The sequence below is a fragment of the Zea mays genome, chromosome 9 (assembly GCF_902167145.1).
Source record: "Zea mays cultivar B73 chromosome 9, Zm-B73-REFERENCE-NAM-5.0, whole genome shotgun sequence".
NCBI classification, from domain to species: Eukaryota; Viridiplantae; Streptophyta; class Magnoliopsida; order Poales; family Poaceae; genus Zea; species Zea mays.
In genome coordinates this window covers 125,943,929-125,962,216 of record NC_050104.1, presented here as the reverse complement: position 1 = coordinate 125,962,216, position 18,288 = coordinate 125,943,929, and the positions used below count along the sequence as shown (strand labels likewise).

The window sequence follows — 18,288 nt, the reverse complement described above, 5'->3', positions numbered from 1 at the left end:
ACCTTCCTAAGAATTGGCACGTCCCCGATGTACTCTTCCTATCAACCTTACATCCAGCATAGTCGGAGTCTGAATATCCAATCAAGTCAAAGGTAGACCCCTTTGGATACCAGATCCCGAAGCAAGGCGTAGCGACTAAATATCTAAGAATTCGCTTCACGACCACTAAGTGACACTCCCTTGGATCGGATTGAAATCTAGCACACATGCATACACTAAGCATAATATCCGGTCTACTAGCACATAAGTAAAGCAAGGAACCTATCATAGACCGGTATGCTTTTTGATCAACGGACTTACCTCCTTTGGTGAGGTCGACGTGTCCGTCAGTTCCCATTGGAGTCTTTGCGGGCTTGGCGTCCTTCATCCCAAACCGCTTGAGCAAGTCTTGCGTATACTTCGTTTGAGAGATGAAGGTGCCATCCTTGAGTTGCTTCACTTGGAACCCAAGAAAGTAGTTCAACTCGCCCATCATCGACATCTCGAATTTCTGCGTCATCACCCTGCTAAACTCTTCACAAGACTTTTGGTTAGTAGAACCAAATATTATGTCATCGACATAAATTTGGCACACAAATAAGTCACCATCACATGTCTTAGTGAAAAGAGTTAGATCGGCTTTCCCAACCTTGAAAGCATTAGCAATTAAAAAGTTTCTAAGGCATTCATACCATGCTCTTGGGGCTTGCTTAAGTCCATAGAGCACCTTAGAGAGCTTACACACGTGGTCGGGGTACCGTTCATCCTCAAAGCCAGGGGGTTGCTCTATGTACACCTCCTCCTTGATTGGCCCGTTGAGGAAAGCGCTCTTCACATCCATTTGGAACAACCTGAAAGAATGGTGAGTGGCATAGGCTAACAATATGCGAATTGACTCTAGCCTAGCCACAGGAGCAAAAGTCTCCTCAAAGTCCAAACCTGCGACTTGGGCATAACCTTTTGCCACAAGTCGTGCCTTGTTCCTTGTCACCACCCCGTGCTCGTCCTGTTTGTTGCAGAACACCCACTTGGTTCCCACAACGTTTTGCTTGGGACGTGGCACCAGTGTCCAAACTTCATTTCTCTTGAAATTGTTGAGCTCCTCCTGCATGGCCAACACCCAGTCCGGATCTAGCAAGGCCTCTTCTACCCTGAAAGGCTCAATAGAAGAAACAAAAGAGTAATGTTCACAAAAATTAACTAGTCTAGAGCGAGTAGTTACTCCCTTGCTTATATCACCCAATATTTGGTCGACGGGATGATTCCTTTGAACCGTCGCTCGAACTTGGGTTGGAGGGGCTTGAGGTACTTCTTCCTCTTCAACTTGGACATCTTGTGCTCCCCCTTGATCACACGCCTCAAATTGAGGGATCTGTTCGTCATCTTGAGTTGGGGGGTGCACCATTGTTGAGGAAGAAGGTTTATCTTGCTCTTTTTCTTCCTGTGGCCGCACATCTCCAATTGGCATGGTGTGTATTGCGGTCGTTGGAACGTCTTCTTCATCTACATCATCAAGATCAACAACTTGCTCTCTTGGAGAGCCATTAGTCTCATCAAATACAACGTCGCTAGAGACTTCAACCAAACCCGATGATTTGTTGAAGACCCTATACGCCTTTGTATTTGAGTCATAACCTAACAAAAACTCTTCTACAGCTTTGGGAGCAAACTTAGAATTTCTACCTTTCTTCACTAGAATATAACATTTGCTCCCAAAAACACGAAAGTATGACACATTGGGTTTGTTACCGGTTAGGAGTTCGTATGACGTCTTCTTGAGGAGGCGATGAAGGTAAACCCGGTTTATGGAATGGCAAGCCGTGTTCACGGCTTCCGACCAAAACCGCTCGGGCGTCTTGAACTCTCCAAGCATCGTCCTCGCCATGTCGATGAGCGTCCTGTTCTTCCTCTCTACCACACTGTTTTGTTGTGGTGTGTAGGGAGCGGAGAACTCGTGCTTGATTCCTTCCTCCTCAAGGTACTCCTCCACTTGAAGGTTCTTGAACTCGAACCCATTGTCGCTCCTTATCTTCTTCACCTTGAGCTCAAACTCATTTTGAGCTCTCCTTAGGAAGCGCTTGAGGGTCCCTTGGGTTTCAGATTTATCCTACAAAAAGAATACCCAAGTGAAGCGGGAAAAATCATCAACTATAACAAGACCATACTTACTTCCTCATATGCTTAGGTAGGCGACGGGTCTGAAGAGGTCCATATGAAGTAACTCCAAAGGTCTTAACATGGTCATCACATTTTTGATATGATGAGAGCTTCCCACCTGTTTACCTGCTTGACAAGCTGCACAAGGTCTATCTTTTTCGAAATTTACATTTGTTAGACCTAACACATGTTCTCCCTTTAGAAGCTTGTAAAGGTTCTTCATGCCCACATGTGCTAGACGGCGATGCCACAGCCAACCCATGCTAGTCTTAGCAATTAAGCATGCCTCTAGACCGACCTCCTCTTTTGCAAAATCAACTAAATAGAGTTTGTCGTCTAGTACACCCTTAAAAGCTAATGAACCATCACTCCTTCTAAAGACAGACACATCTACATTTGTGAATAAGCAATTATATCCCATATTACAAAGTTGACTAACAGACAACAAGTTATATCCGAGCGATTGTACTAAAAACACATTAGAAATGGAATGCTCGGATGAAATTGCTATTTTTCCTAGTCCTTTAACCTTGCCTTGGTTCCCGTCACCGAATATGATTGAATCTTGGGAATCCTTGTTCTTGACGTAGGAGGTGAACATCTTCTTCTCCCCCGTCATGTGGTTTGTGAATCCGCTGTCGATAATCTAGCTTGATCCCCCAGATGCATAAACCTGCAAGGCAATTTAGGCTTGGGTCTTAGGCACCCAACTCTTGTTGGGTCCTACAAGGTTAGTAACAATGGTCTTAGGGACCCAAATGCAAGTTTTATCTCCCTTGAATTTTGCCCCTAATTTCCTAGCAATCACCTTCTTATCCTTTCTACAAATTGCAAAGGAAGCATTGCAAGCATGATAAATTGTAGAAGGTTCATTAATTTTCCTAGGAACATGAGCAATATTTCTCCTAGGTATATGATGAATGACTTTTTTTCTAGGCATATCTCTACCATGCACATAGGACGAACTTGAAGCAAACATGGCATTTGAAACATAAGCATTACAACTCCTATCATGATGAACATTTCTAGAATATCTCCTATCATGGTACATGAAAGCATGGTTCTTTTGAGCACTATTAGTCATAGGAGCCTTCCCTTTCTCCTTGGCGGGAATGGGAGCTTTATGACTTGTTAAGTTCTTGGCTTCTCTCTTAAAGCCAAGCCCATCCTTAACTGAGGGGTGTCTACCAATAGTGTAGGCATCCCTTGCAAATTTTAGTTTATCAAATTCACTTTTGCTAGTCTTAAGTTGGGCATTAAGACTAGCCACTTCACCATTTAATTTTGCAATAGAGGTAAGGTGCTCAACACAAGCATCAATATTAAAGTCCTTACACCTATTGCAAATCATAACATGTTCTACACAAGAGGTTGATTTATTGGCTATTTCTAACTTAGCATTCAAGTCGTCATTGATACTCCTTAAGCTAGAAATAGATTCATGGCACGTAGATAATTCACATGAAAGCATTTCATTTCTTTTAACTTCTAAAGCAAGAGAATTTTGCGCACTTACAAATTTATCATGCTCTTCATATAAAAGATCTTCTTGTTTTTCTAAAAGTCTATTCTTCTCATTCAAAGCATCAATCAATTCATTGATCTTATCAATTTTAGTTCTATCTAATCCTTTGAATAAACATGCATAGTCTATTTCATCATCACTAGATTCATCATCACTTGAAGAAGCATAAGTAGTATTATTTCGAGTGCTTACCTTCTTCTCCTTTGCCATGAGGCATGTGTGATGCTCGTTGGGGAAGAGGGATGATTTGTTGAAGGCCGAGGCGGCGAGTCCTTCGTCGTCGGAGTCGGGCGATGAACAATCCGAGTCCCACTCCTTGCCAAGGTGTGCCTCGCCCTTAGCCTTCTTGTAGGTTTTCTTCTTTTCCCTCTTCTTTTCTTGATCCTGGTCACTGTCATTATCGGGACAATTAGCAATAAAATGACCAACCTTACCACACTTGAAGCAGGAGCGCTTTCCCTTCGTCTTGCTTTTGTTGGAATGCTCCTTGCGACCTTTGAGCGCCATCTTGAAGCGCTTGATGATGAGGGCCATTTCATCCTCGTTTAGCCCGGCCGCCTCAATTTGCGCCACCTTGCTAGGTAGCGTCTCCCTGCTACTTGTTGCCTTGAGAGCAATGGCTTGAGGCTCATGGATTGGGCCATTTAGCGCCTCATCAACGTATCTTGCCTCCTTGATCATCATTCGCCCGCTCACAAACTTCCCAAGTATTTCTTCGGGCGTCATCTTGATGTACCTAGGATTCTCACGAATAGAGTTAACAAGATGAGGATCAAGGACGGTGAAGGACCTTAGCATAAGTCGAACGACGTCGTGGTCCGTCCATCGCGTGCTTCCATAGCTCCTTATTTTGTTGACGAGGGTCTTGAGCCTGTTGTACGTTTGGGTTGGCTCCTCCCCCCTGATCATCGCGAACCTTCCTAGTTCGCCTTCCACCAACTCCATCTTGGTGAGCATGGTGACGTCGTTCCCCTCATGTGAGATCTTGAGGGTGTCCCAGATCTACTTGGCATTGTCCAAGCCGCTCACCTTATTGTATTCTTCCCTGCACAATGATGCTAAAAGAACAGTAGTAGCTTGTGCATTCTTATGGATTTGTTCATTGATAAACATAGAATTATCCGAACTATCAAATTGCATTCCGTTTTCTACTATCTCCCATATACTTGGATGAAGAGAGAACAAATGACTACGCATTTTGTGACTCCAAAATCCGTAGTTCTCTCCATCAAAGTGAGGAGGTTTACCAAGTGGAATAGAAAGCAAATGAGCATTGGAATTATGCGGAATACGAGAGTAATCAAAAGAAAAGTTTGAGTTAACCGTTTTCTTTTTCTCTTCGTATTCGTCGTCCTTTTGAGAAGAGGAAGATTCGTCGCTGTCGTAGTAGACAACCTTCCTGATGCGCCTCTTCTTCTTTCCGTCTTTCTTCTTTTGACTTGAGCCGGAGTCATTGACTTTGTCGTCCCTTGGCTCGTTGAAGATGGACTCCTTCTCATTGTCGTTGACCACCATCCCCTTTCCCTTAGGATCCATCTCTTCGGGCGATTAGTCCCTTTCTTGAAGAGAACGACTCTGATACCAATTGAGAGCACCTAGAGGGGGGTGAATAGGTGATCCTGTAAAAACTTAAAACTTAAAGCCACAAACTTGATTAAGTGTTAGAGCAATAAAGCCAAGTGGCTAGAGAGGAGTTCTTGCAAAACACAATAACCACAAAGATATCAACACAGAGAGGCACAGAGGTTTATCCCGTAGTTCGGTCAAGTTCAACACTTGCCTACTCCACGTTGTGGCATCCCAACGGACGAGGGTTGCAATCAACCCCTCTCAAGTGATCCAAAGATCCACTTGAATACCACGGTGTTTCTATTCCTTTCACTATATCCCGTTTGCGAGGAATCTCCACAACTTGGAGTCTCTCGCCCTTACAAGAGATGATCACAAATGAACACGGAAGTAAGGATGGGATGAGCAACACACACAAGTCCACAGCAATACGCACACACACGGCCAAGACTTGAGCTCAAATGAATATCACAAAGTTCTCACTAGAACGGAGCTCAAATCACTAAGAATGTCAAACGAGTGTGCAAAGACGAAGTGTGAATGATCAAGAATGCTCAAAATATGCTTGGTGTCATCCTCTATGCGCCTAGGGGTCCCATTTATAGCCCCAAGGCAGCTAGGAGCCGTTGAGAGCATTCCAAGAAGGCAAATCTTGCCTTCTGTCGACTGGTGCACCGGACAGTCCGGTGCACCACCGGACACTGTCCGGTGCAGATTTCTTTCTTGTTCTAGCGCAGCCGACCATTGGAGATTTGGAGCCGTTGGCGCACCGGACACTGTCCGGTGCACATCGGACAGTCCGGTGCCCCCTTCAGACCGTTGGCCCGACCACGCGTCACGCGCGGATTGCGCGGCCGACCGTCGGCTCGGCCGACTGTTGGCTCACCGGACAGTCCGGTGATTTATAGTCGTACGCCGCCGTTCAATTCCCGAGAGCGGCCTTTTCACCAGAGCCAGCCTGGCGCACCGGACACTGTCCGGTGCACCACCGGACAGTCCGGTGCACCCAGACTGAGCAGAGTCTTGGCTGCTCGAGCCAAGTCTTTTCCATTTGTCTTTTTCCCTGATTCTAGCACTTAGACAAATATGTTACTACACAAAAACCAATGTACTAAGTCTAGAATCATACCTTTGTATTGATTTGCACTTTGTCCACCATTTGGCATAGATTAACACATAACCATTTGTGTTGGACACTTAATCACCAAAATACTTAGAAATGGCCCAAGGGCACATTTCCCTTTCAGGTTCTTCATCCCAACATGTGCTAGACGGTGATGCCATAGTCAGCCCATGCTAGTCTTAGCAATTAAGCATGCATCTAGAACGGCCTCCTCTTTCTAAAAATCAACTAAGTAGAGTTTGTCGTCTAGTACACCCTTAAAAGCTAATGAACCATCACTCCTTCTAAAGACAGACACATCTACATTGGTAAATAGACAATTATATCCCATATTACAAAGTTGACTGACAGATAATAAATTGTACCCGAGTGATTCAACTAAAAACACATTTTATATGGAATGCTCGGATGAAATGGCTATCTTTCTAGTCCTTTAACCTTGCCTTGATTCCCATCTCCAAAGATGATCGAATCTTGGGAATCTTTGTTCTTGACGTAGGAAGTGAACATCTTCTTCTCCCCCGTCATGTGGTTTGTGCATCCGCTGTCAATAATCCAGCTTGAGCCCCCGGATGCATAAACCTGCAAGGCAAATTAGGCTTGGGTTTTAGGTACCCAACTCTTGTTGGGTTCTACAAGGTTAGTTACAATGGTCTTTGGGACCCAAATGCAAGTCTTGTCTCCTTTGCATTTGGACCCCATCTTTCTAGCAACCACTTTTTCATTTTTACATGAAAGTACATACATAGTGTTGCAAGCATGAAAGACAGAGGTAGGTTTATTACACATTTTCCTAGGAGCATGAGACACAAAAATTTTCCTAGGCCTACCATTAAAATTGGAACTTGAAGCAATCATGGCATGTGAGTCAAAAGCATTATAACTCCTATTATAATGAGAATTTCTAGAAAATTTTCTATCATGGTACATGAAAGCATGATTCTTTTGACTACTACTAGTCATAGGGGCCTTCCCTTTCTCCTTGATGGAAATGGGAGCCCTTTGACTTGTTAAGTTTTTGGCTTCCTTTCGAAAGCCAAGTCCATCCTTAATTGAGGGATGTCTACCAATGGTATAGGCATCCCTAGCAAATTTTAACTTATCAAAGTCATTTTTGCAAGTCTTAAGTTGGGCATTAAGACTTGCCACTTCACCATTTAATTTTGTAATAGACATAAGGTGCTCAACACATGCTTCAACATCAAAATCCTTACACCTATTACAAATGACAACATGCTCTACACAAGAACTAGATTTATTTACTACTTCTAGCTTAGCATTTAAATCATCATTAATACTCTTTAAGCTAGACACAGTTTCATGACAAGCAGATAATTCTGAAGAAAGCATTTCATTCCTTTTAACCTCTAAAGCAAGAGACTTTTGCACACTTACAAACTTATCATGCTCTTCATATAAAATATCCTCTTGCTTTTCTAAAAGTCTATTCTTTTCATTTAAAGCATCAATCAATTCATTGATTTTATCTACTTTAGTTCTATCTAAACCTTTGAATAAGCTTGTGTAATCTACTTCATCATCACTAGAGTCATCATCACTTGAAGTAGTATACTTAGGGGTATCTCGAGTGCTTACCTTTTTCTCCTTTGCCATGAGGCAAGTATGACGCTCGTTGGGGAAGAGAGATGACTTGTTGAAGGCCGAGGCGGCGAGTCCTTTGTCGTCGGAGTTGGAAGAAGAGCAATCCGAATCCCATTCTTTGCCAAGATGTGCCTCGTCTTTCGCCTTCTTGTAGACCTTCTTCTTCTCCCTCTTCCTGCTCTTTTCTTGTTCATGGTCATTAGCATTATCGGGACAATTTGCTATAAAATGGCCAGTCTTACCACATTTAAAACAGGAGCGCTTTCCCTTTGCTTTGCTCTTGTTGGGATGCTCCTTGCGTCCTTTTAGTGCCGTCTTGAAGCGCTTGATGATGAGGGCCATTTCATCTTCATTTAGCCCGGCAGCCTCAACTTGTGCCACCTTGCTAGGTAGCGCCTCCCTGCTGCTGCTTGTTGCCTTGAGTGCAACGGGTTGAGGCTCATAGATGGGCATTGGGCCGTTCAATGCATCATCAACATATCTTGCTTCCTTGACCATCATATGCCTGCTCACAAACTTTCCGAGTATCTCCTCGGGCGTCATCTTTGTGTACCTAGGATTCTCATGGATTAGGTTCATAAGATGAGGGTCAATGACAGTAAAAGACCTGAGCATAAGTCGAACGACGTCGTGGTCCGTCCATCTCGTGCTTCCATAGCTCCTGATCTTGTTGACCAGGGTCTTGAGCCTGTTGTACGTTTGTGTTGGCTCCTCTCCCTTGATCATTGTGAACCTTCCCAGCTCGCCTTCCACCAACTCCATCTTGGTTATCATGGAGGCGTCGTTCCCCTCATGCGATATCTTGAGGGTGTCCCATATTTGCTTGGCGTTGTCCAAGCCGCTCACCTTGTTGTATTCATCCCTGCACAAGGATGCTAACAAAACAGTGGTAGCTTGTGCATTTTTATGAATTTGTTCATTAATGAATACAGGGTTATTCATACTATCAAATTGCATTCCATTCTCAACTACCTCCCAAATACTAGGATGAAGAGAGAAAAGGTGACTACGCATTTTGTGACTCCAAAAAGCGTATTCCTCTCCATCAAAGTGTGGAGGTTTACCAAGAGGAATAGAAAGCAAATGGGCATTGGAATTATACGGAATATGAGAATAATCAAATGAAAAATTTGAGTTGACCAGTTTCTTTTTCTCGTCGTAGTCGTCGTCTCTTGGGGAAGAAGAAGACTCATCGTTGTCGTAGTAGACGATCTTCTTGATGCGCCTCTTCTTCTTCCCGTCCTTCTTCTTATGACTTGAGCCAGAGTCAGTGGGCTTGTCGTCCCTCGGCTCGTTGAGGAAGGACTCCTTCTCCTTGTCGTTGACCACCATCCCCTTTCCCTTAGGATCCATCTCTTCGGGCGATTAATCCCTTTCATGAAGAGAATGGCTCTGATACCAATTGAGAGCACCTAGAGGGGGGTGAATAGGTGATCCTGTAAAATTCAACAACTAATAGCCACAGAACTTGGTTAAGTGTTAGAATGGCTAAGTAGCGAGCTCTTGCGACCACACAAGTATCACAGAAAAACAATCACAAAAGACACGCGAGTTTATCCCGCGGTTCGACAAGTATAACACTTGCCTACCTCCACGTTATGGCGTCCCAATGGACGAGGGTTGCACTCAACCCCTTTCAAGTGATCCAATGATCAACTTGAATACCATGGCTTTTCTTTGCTTATCTCTTTTCCCGTTTGCGAGGAATCTCCACAAGTTGGAGTCTCTTGCCCTTACAATAAAGATCATAGTGAAAGCACAAGAGTAAGGGTGGGAAGCAACACACACAAATCCGCAGCAATACGCACACACACAAGCCAAGACTTGAGCTCGAATGAAGCACAACGAGTTCACTACTAGAACAGAGCTCAAATCACTAACAAAGTCAATCAAGTGTGCGGAGACGGAGTGTGGAAGACTTAGAATGCTCAAAGTATGCTTGAATATCTCCTCCATGCGCCTAGGGGTCCCTTTTATAGCCCCAAGGCAGCTAGGAGCCGTTGGAGGCATTCTTGGAAGGCTAATCTTGCCTTCTATCGGGTGGCGCACCGGATAGTCCGGTGTGCCACCAGATAGCCACTGTTCATGTCCGGTGCGCGATTTCCTTCCATTCCTGATGCAGCCGACCGTTGCAACTTCGGGCTGGTTGGTACAACGGACACTGTCCTGTGCACACCGGGCAGTCCGGTGCCCCCTGCCGACCATTGGAGCGGGCCACGCGTCGCCCGCGGATTTGGCGGCCGATCGCTGCGCTGGCGGTCGTTGGCTCACCGGCCAGTCCGGTGCACCACCAGACAGTCCGGTGATTTATAGCCGTACACCGCCGAAGTTTTCCCGAGAGTGGCCAGTTCGCCGGAGACCAGCCTGGCGCACCGGACAGTCTGGTGTGCCAGACTGTGCTGAGTCTTGGCTGCACACATCCACTCTTTTTCTTTTCCTCTTTCTAGCACTTAGGTAACTTCATTAGTACCCAAAGCAAATGTACTAAGTCTAGAAACATACCTTCTTGGTTGATTTGCACTTCATTCATCATTTGGCATATAATAACCCAGTTAATATGTGTTGGACACTTAATCACCAAAATATACTAGAAATGGCCCAAGGGCACATTTCCCTTTCAGGTACCCATTGCCATCTCTAGTCCTTTTATAGCCCCAAAAGAGCCCCTAGTCGTTGCCCCTTTACTTGCAAAGAAGATCCCAATCCTGGGAAATAATTGCCACTCTGCGGGGGGGGGGGGCACCGGGCTGTCCGCCGCCAGCACCAGACTGTCCGATGCGCCTCCGTCCAGCGGTCGCCCAATCCGTGATTGGCCACCTTCCGCTTTTGTGGAGCACCAGACTGTCTGGTGCTCCAATCTTCCCGTTGGTGCTGCTGACGTGTCAACTAGTCGTTGCCTTGGAGGACCACCGGACTGTCCAGTGCATGGGCCCGGACTGTCCAACATTTTTAGCCGAGACGCCCGAGGCTGGACAGTTGGCCATCCAGAACACCAAACTGTCCGGTGCTACCAAGACAGCAGCACACTTGTGTGCTTTCCTCCTTTTTCTTCCCCACTCATCTTCAACTTTTGGGAGGACTTTCTTGTGACTTAGACAAATACTTTTTAGAGTATAATTCAATTGACTAAGTCCCAGAAGATTACCTCTTTTCACATTTTATCCCATCTTTTCTATTTCTCCTCAAAAAAGCTCCATCTTTTAGTTACCTTGTTTTTCATCTTGAGCTTGATGTTGAGCCTTATGAACTGCACCACATAACAACAGATGTTACCTCATTGGTTGTAAGTCATGTCCATAGGTGGTGATCCTTGATGCATCATAACTCTTCTCAACTCAATCAACCTTGAGTTAGCAAGTGATCCCCTTCACCCCTGGCTTTAGGTTCCTCGGCCTCCTTGACCTTCTTCAGTGCACTCGGTACCTCTACACACTTCTTGCTTCCATGCTTGGCTTGGTCAGTTGTCTCCGAGTTACGCCCATTATTCATAAACAATTCAGCCTTTGGATCATCATTCACTTATGTTGAACCCTGTAAGCTTTGCATTAAGCACCTGTTCAACACTTAGCACACATGTTAGTCCTTTAATTGGGTTGTCATCCAAACCACCAAAACCCGCAAGAGAGCTTTCACCAGCACGAGCACTAAGCCCTCACATAGGCTTGAAGCTCTGGTTAGCACACAATCACACATTTATTCAAGATTCAAACAACTACAACAATTGTGCTAAGAAAACAATTTTATTAGGAGCTTTTGTGCAATGGATGTCTCATTAAAAACCTGTCTAGGTAAAACTCACCCTTGTGAGAAACCCTAGACACGAAAAAGAGTATAGCCTAGCCCTACATAAGTTTATTGTCTTACATCACAATTCAAGTTCATAGTATTACAGTCCAAGTACACAAATGGCCACAAAGGAAGTAAGGAACTAATCGAGATAAAGATCTTCAAATGATTCTTCAAGCTCCTTGTCATCCACCAAGTGTTGCATCCTTGCTTCAGCATCCTCCGAATCTTTAATGCAGGTTAATATCTCAATCACATCAGACTTCAACCTCCTCCGCCGCTCGTCGATGATCCTGCCAGTTAGACTAAAAGTGGATTTTGAAGAGATGGTAGAGATAGGGACAGTTAAATGTCTTTATCCATAATTGATAGTACTGGATAACTGAGTTTATGCTAATGACACCAATGCAAGTTGTTGAAATCATCATTTAACTGGTTCACAATGTCACAATCCAAGTAAGAAATAAGTTTAGAAGCATTAGAAGTTGAAGAGCTTGCAACATGTAGCAAAGCAGTTGTAGAGGTGTCTCTAGCCATGTTAAGAGTAGAAGCAAAAGAATGCATACCACCAGAAGCACCCACATCATCAGTATCATCATAAATTTCATCCCAAGCAGACATTTTCTTGCTAGACAAGTTAGGAGGGATAGACCTTCTCAACCTAACAGATCCATATTTCTCTTCAACATAGGTCTAGTGGTAACCTAATAAGCAGCATAATCAGTACTGGTCAGCTTCATCAACCTCCTAAGTACCCTACTGAAACCTTTCATTTAGCTCTAGGGTCCAAGATGAATGCAAAGGAGTAAAGTAAAGGTATGTTCCTCCAATATTTATTATATTTTCTATCATAGGTTGAATCACAGGTCTGATATGACTGTCATTAGCATAGTTCTTTAGGTGTATAGCAATCTTAACAAGATAATGAAACATAAGTGGAGATGTAGGATAGTAAACACTAGACGATGCAATTGTAGAATCATAAAATAGCTCAAGAAATTTAAGTACTTTTTCTGCAATAATCCAATGCTCATCAGTTAAAATAAATTGATCACCTTCAGCCCTAGGATAGTTTGCGTGCATGAAAGTAGTGAAAGGGACCCTATGGGGAAACAAATGCTTAAGCATCATATATGTAGAGTTCCACCTAACCTCCATGTCCAACTGAAATTTTCTAGGCCTCTAATTAGTAGCAATGCAGTAACTTTTATATACAACAGTTCTCTGGTTAGAAGAGTTTAAAAAGGATATTGCAGTTCTAAATGTTTCAATTAAAGACTTAAGAGCATTTAAGCATCATATATGTAGAGTTCCACCTAACCTCCATGTCCAACTGAAATTTTCTAGCCCTCTAATTAGTAGCAATGCAGTAACTTTTATATGCAACAGTTCTCTGGTTAGAAGAGTTTAAAAAGGATATTGCAATTCTAAATGTTTCAATTAAAGACTTAAGAGCATCAAGGGCCTCTTTAACTATCAGAATGATAATATGACATGCGCAACGCTGATGTAATAACATAGATATGGAGGTTTGAGATTCATCACCATCATCAACATTGTCAATTCCAAGATATGATGACAATATAGGTCTAAGCAGCCTCATGGTAGAAACATTAGATGATGCATTGTCTAAGGCAATAACAAACACCTTAACAGTCAAGTCATAATCAACAAGCACATCATCAACACGATCAATAATGTTTTGTCCATTGTGTGACACATCAATAAGCATAGGACCAAGCACCCTTTTCGCTAGTTGTCAATCAGGGTTTATGTAATGGGCAACAACACTAAGGTAGTCCTCTTTGGCATTACCAGACCAAATCTCAGAGGTCAAGCACAAACAATTAACAATAGTAGAACTACGAGTTTCAACAAGCTTAGCCTTTTTATCATTAAAGTATTTAACCATGTCTCTGGTGGTGGTTTGCCTAGAGACAGGTATAAATTTAGGATTATTAGCAGTTCTAATGTGATATTCAAATGCAGCAATTTCACCCAAACTAATAGGAACTTCTAGCGTAGCAAGCAATCTTACCAGTTTAGTACATGCGACAATAGGACAATACTCCCAGTTACGCATACTACCATTGAGATTAAAAGATATCTGAGACTGAGACATGCGAGTTCTCTCATGCCTCCTAGGATGTTTATCCCTATGTCGAGTGAGGTGGCCAGTTCCACCACCAGAGAGAGCAGAGTATTTCTTAGAGCAATGGATGCACTTAGCTGCATACCTTAGCTTCTTACCATTGACAGTTTTGAAGATTTTTTCGAAATCTAACTAGAATGCCAAAGTAGAAGGACGAGAGTGCCAGGCGCTTTGTTCTTCCTCTGCACCATCATCGACATGGACGGGAGCATGTGTACTACAGTCGAAGAGCTCCACAACATCTTCCCACAGATCATCCTCATCATCATCACCGGCCAACCCGCACAACCGTCTCTCATCGTTGTCGTCGATCTCAACTGTGTCGTCGTCGGAGCCAGCCATGGTCAGTTGTCGGAGCCCCGGTTCCTCAACGACTACCCCAAAGACAACATAAGTACACTAAGAGGGTTAGGGTTACATAGGAGTTAAGATTAGGGTTACCTTGATAGCCGGAGCACCAGGATCTCTGTCGGCGATGTCGATCGATCGACGACCAACAGATCCAGCCTCCGGCCACTCGGTTCCTCAATGGATTGGAATTCGAAGCACCAAAGCAGCCGCGTGGCTTGTGAGCTCGACAGATCCGACGATGAAGACGACAAGATGAAGAAGATGTCATGTCGTGTGCCAATGCCGGCCACCGGTGGATCAAGATGACACCGGAGAGGGAGAAGATGAGAGGACGGAGGAGTAAGGGTTAGGGTTCAGGTGGCTACCGACTAGCCTGAGTCCCCAACACTCAAATCCAAGGGTCGGGTGGAGCGAGGGAGGATCTTCGACGACGGATCTGAGGGGAGGAGGCATGCTGCAGTCGTACCGGACACCGGAGTGGGAGAAGAAGGGCGGAGGCGGAGAGAGCGCAGTCGCAACGGAGCGAAGTACAGGAGGAGAGGACCAGATGATTTAGGGTTAGGCGACGGGCGCGTCACCAACTGGCCAGTGCGTCGTGCCTTTTGGCTACGTGGAGCCAAGGCGCACTCGTGCCGACCCTGTTAACCGTGTGGTGCCTAGCGGTCCAGGCACGATACTGTTGGCATGCCGAGTCTGGCACGGACACTACACGGACCGGGCCATGCCGCACACCATGCTCGTGCGAGATGGACATCTATATTCAATAGTCATAGGAACTGGTTATTAGTTGTTGATTCCAACGTTAGTAACAACCACTATCCAATCAAACGCCTTCTATCTGAGGAAGAAGGGGTTGCATCATCTGTTGGGGAAAAAATGATGTCGTAGTACTACATCAACAGCAATTTGGTACAATTGTGTGTGAACAAAGTAGTGGAGTTCAAACGTAGTGTTGTTTTCTAAATTCTCTTGGCAAAACCAGTGCTATTTTGTGAGTACCCGCGCGGGCGTATGCGCTATTGCTGCCGCTGGTGAGCTTCGCGCCCCCACCGAGATCTGCGCCAAAAACTCCACGTGGCCAGGGAGACCCTCGTCGTCAACCTCCGCTCCGACGGTTAGCTCCCACACCGTCGACCTCTGCGCTGGTGACCCGACGACCTCTGTGGCGGTGACGAGCTCCTCCGATCCTCCACTAGGACAGAGAGGAATATGAATCTTATTCTCATTCACACGTCGAATAAAGAACCAAGCGAAGACGCTCCTCGAATCGAATCCAAAAATCTAAAGCAAGCAAGCATGCCATGGCACAGCACAACCAAAAAAGGGAGAAAACCCAAGTACCACTACCACCAGTCCACCACAACCACAAAGGCGCAATGTCAACTTCTTCCTCCGGAGCCCGGACACAAAAACCGCATGCACACCTTGCCAAGCTATCTAGTCCGCTAGCTGTCTCCCACGTGTGCGTACGTTGCGTCTGACTGACACGCCGCCCAGGCCCAGGCCCAGGCGCCCAACTAGCATGGCGAGCGCGCGGCCGCCGCAGGCGCAGGGCACGACGACGTGCTGCACCGGCTGCGGCGCGTGCCTGCGCGTGGCCCCCGGGGCCCGTTCCGTGCGGTGCGGGCTCTGCCACGCCGTCACGCGCGGGGAGCGCCGCCCCCCGCACGGCCTGCACCACGCCGCCGTGGGCATCATCAAGGGCCTCACCGGAGTCTTCGCGTCGCCGCGGGGGACCGGCGGCGGCGGCGGCGCCGGCGCGGTGCTCCAGGAGCTGCCGGCGAGCTTCCCGCGCGTCCGCGGCTGCAAGAAGCGCGCGCTCCTGGTGGGGATCAGCTACGCCGCCACCAAGCACGAGCTCAGGGGTGCCGTCAACGACGTCCACTGCATGAGCTACCTGCTCCGCGAGCGCTTCGGCTTCCCGGAGGAATGCATCCTCGTGCTCACACGTAAATACACAGTATTATTGCCGTGTTGTTTCGCTTCGCGATTCGGGACTTGCAATGATCATCAGCAATTTTTTTTATCTCATGTGATCATCATTATTGTTAACTAATTAATTAATGGGCTCGGTGGCAGAGGAGGACAAGGACCCTGCACGGGTGCCGGCGCGGGCGAACCTGATGCGGGCGCTGCGGTGGCTCGTGGACGGCACCAGCGCCGGGGACTCCCTGGTGTTCCACTTCTCCGGCCACGGCGTGCAGAGGCTGGACAGGGACGGCGACGAGGCGGACGGCTACGACGAGGCGCTGTGCCCGGTGGACTTCGACGACCCCCACGGCGGCGGCGTCATCCTGGACGACGAGATCAACGCCACCATCGTGCGCCCGCTCGGCAAGGGCGTCAAGCTGCACGCCTTCGTGGACACCTGCCACAGCGGCACCATGCTGGACCTCCCGTACCTCTGCCGCCTGTCCAGGTAGTAGTAGTACATACACACACGTCGTCGTCGTACCTAGCTTCTGCTTCGCCAAAGAGACAAGACAATTTCGACGGCCGGCCGAGTTTAATTGAGTTCCTCGTCTCGTCTTCTCCTTCTCCATCAAGCAGGACCGGATACTGGCAGTGGGAGAACCAACAGAGCGGCCTCTCCGGCGATACCAAGTGCACCAGCGGCGGCCTCGCCATCTCCATCAGCGGCTGCGCCGACAGCCAGATGTCGCAAGACAGCACGGTCAGTACGTACTGAGGCCAGCAGGCTAGCAACTCGCTGCTGCATATGCTAAGTTGCCCTGCTCAAACGACGTCTTTCCGTGCAGTCGGTGTCCGCGCCCACCTCCACCGGCGCCATGACGTACAGCTTCATCAAGGCGGTGGAGTCAGAACCAGGCACCACCTACGGCCGCCTGCTGGCGGCGATGAGGGCCACCATCCGCCAGAACGGCGGGGAGTTGGGCATACCGGGCCCCATCGGCACCTTCTTCCGCCGGGTCATCACATTCAGCTGCGCGCAGGTACAAAACTCTCTCTCTCTCTCTCTCTCTCTCTCTCTCTCTCTCTCTCTCTCTCTGAAAATATATTTCTGCCCTGATTCCCTGCTTCATCGTATTGGGTTTTGGACTTTTGGTTTCGCAGGAGCCCCAGCTGTGCGCTTCAGAAACGTTCGACGTCTACACGAAACCCTTCCTCTTGTGACTCCTTTAATTTCCTTTATATTTACGACATTGCCTTAAGCCCATAAGACCGTGTATCCAACAGTTTACTCATACTGTTATCTAAAATATTATTTTATATTATTTTGTATTGTATTATTTACAAAGTATAGTTTAAATATGAAGACGAGGATAAAGATGAGTAAACTGCTGACAATAACGATAATAGTGTCCTTGAAAAATCGTCTTAACCAGTGCACAGAAGACTGAAAAGTGAAGACAGCATCGGAGCTCTCCGATGGTGCACCGGGGATTTTATTGTAGCTTTGAAGTGCATCCAGCGAGAACTCACTCCTCTGAATACTATAATAGTTACCATTGTTTAAGTAAAATGTTTAACAATGACTAGTTAAACATTATACTTTTGTAGCCTGAGCTACCCGGTGCACCATGCTTTTGTAGCATGAGCTCTCAATGTCTATTTGGTGTTTGGGAGCCTATATATAACCTGGCCTTGGTCAATTATTTTATGTGTGTTAGAGCTTGAGGAAGCCATAGTAAAGTTGATGCTCACATTTTTGCCGTATTTTTAAGTGACCAAATCCCTCCTCTATTGGGCACTATGGTCCCTTCAAGTATTAGACATTTGATTTGTTGGAACAATTGTTTGCTTTAGGGTTACTTTATAGTTACCTCTCGCCAAACAATTATATCGTACAGAATCACTTCTAGCAAAGAATCACTCCACCAAAGAATCAAGGAGTGGTCTCTATCGAGCATCCCCTAATTCTGCCTTCCTCCTAACATTACTCGTCTTTAGGCATGATTCAATAAAAACAAATAAAATGCCTTAGTATCGCTTGAAATATGGAAACTATTGGTGATTGTAAGTTCCTACCCTCCCAAAAGAAAAAAAACATAGGTATCGACTACATGGATTTATATGTAACAT

At 46.0% G+C, this 18,288-nt stretch overlaps 1 protein-coding gene across 1 annotated transcript; it reads left to right on the top strand.

Annotated features, from left to right (window-relative positions):
* The first annotated feature begins 15,565 nt into the window (after window positions 1-15,565).
* Window positions 15,566-17,898, top strand: LOC103639009 (metacaspase-1). Its single transcript, XM_008661787.2, has 5 exons — window positions 15,566-16,193; window positions 16,324-16,663; window positions 16,795-16,918; window positions 17,004-17,198; window positions 17,320-17,898. The coding sequence occupies exons 1-5, from the start codon at window positions 15,767-15,769 to the stop codon at window positions 17,377-17,379; spliced, it is 1,146 nt and encodes a 381-aa protein (XP_008660009.1). The 5' UTR covers window positions 15,566-15,766; the 3' UTR covers window positions 17,380-17,898.
* The last annotated feature ends 390 nt before the right edge of the window (window positions 17,899-18,288 follow it).

Bases quoted from the DNA above. Each gene is read 5' to 3' on its own strand.
- LOC103639009 (XM_008661787.2), top strand. From the start codon at position 15,767: ATGGCGAGCGCGCGGCCGCCGCAGGCGCAGGGCACGACGACGTGCTGC. The intron at 16,664-16,794 runs GTAGTAGTAGTA...TCCATCAAGCAG, and splicing joins TACCTCTGCCGCCTGTCCAG to GACCGGATACTGGCAGTGGG. The intron at 17,199-17,319 runs GTACAAAACTCT...TTGGTTTCGCAG, and splicing joins TCACATTCAGCTGCGCGCAG to GAGCCCCAGCTGTGCGCTTC.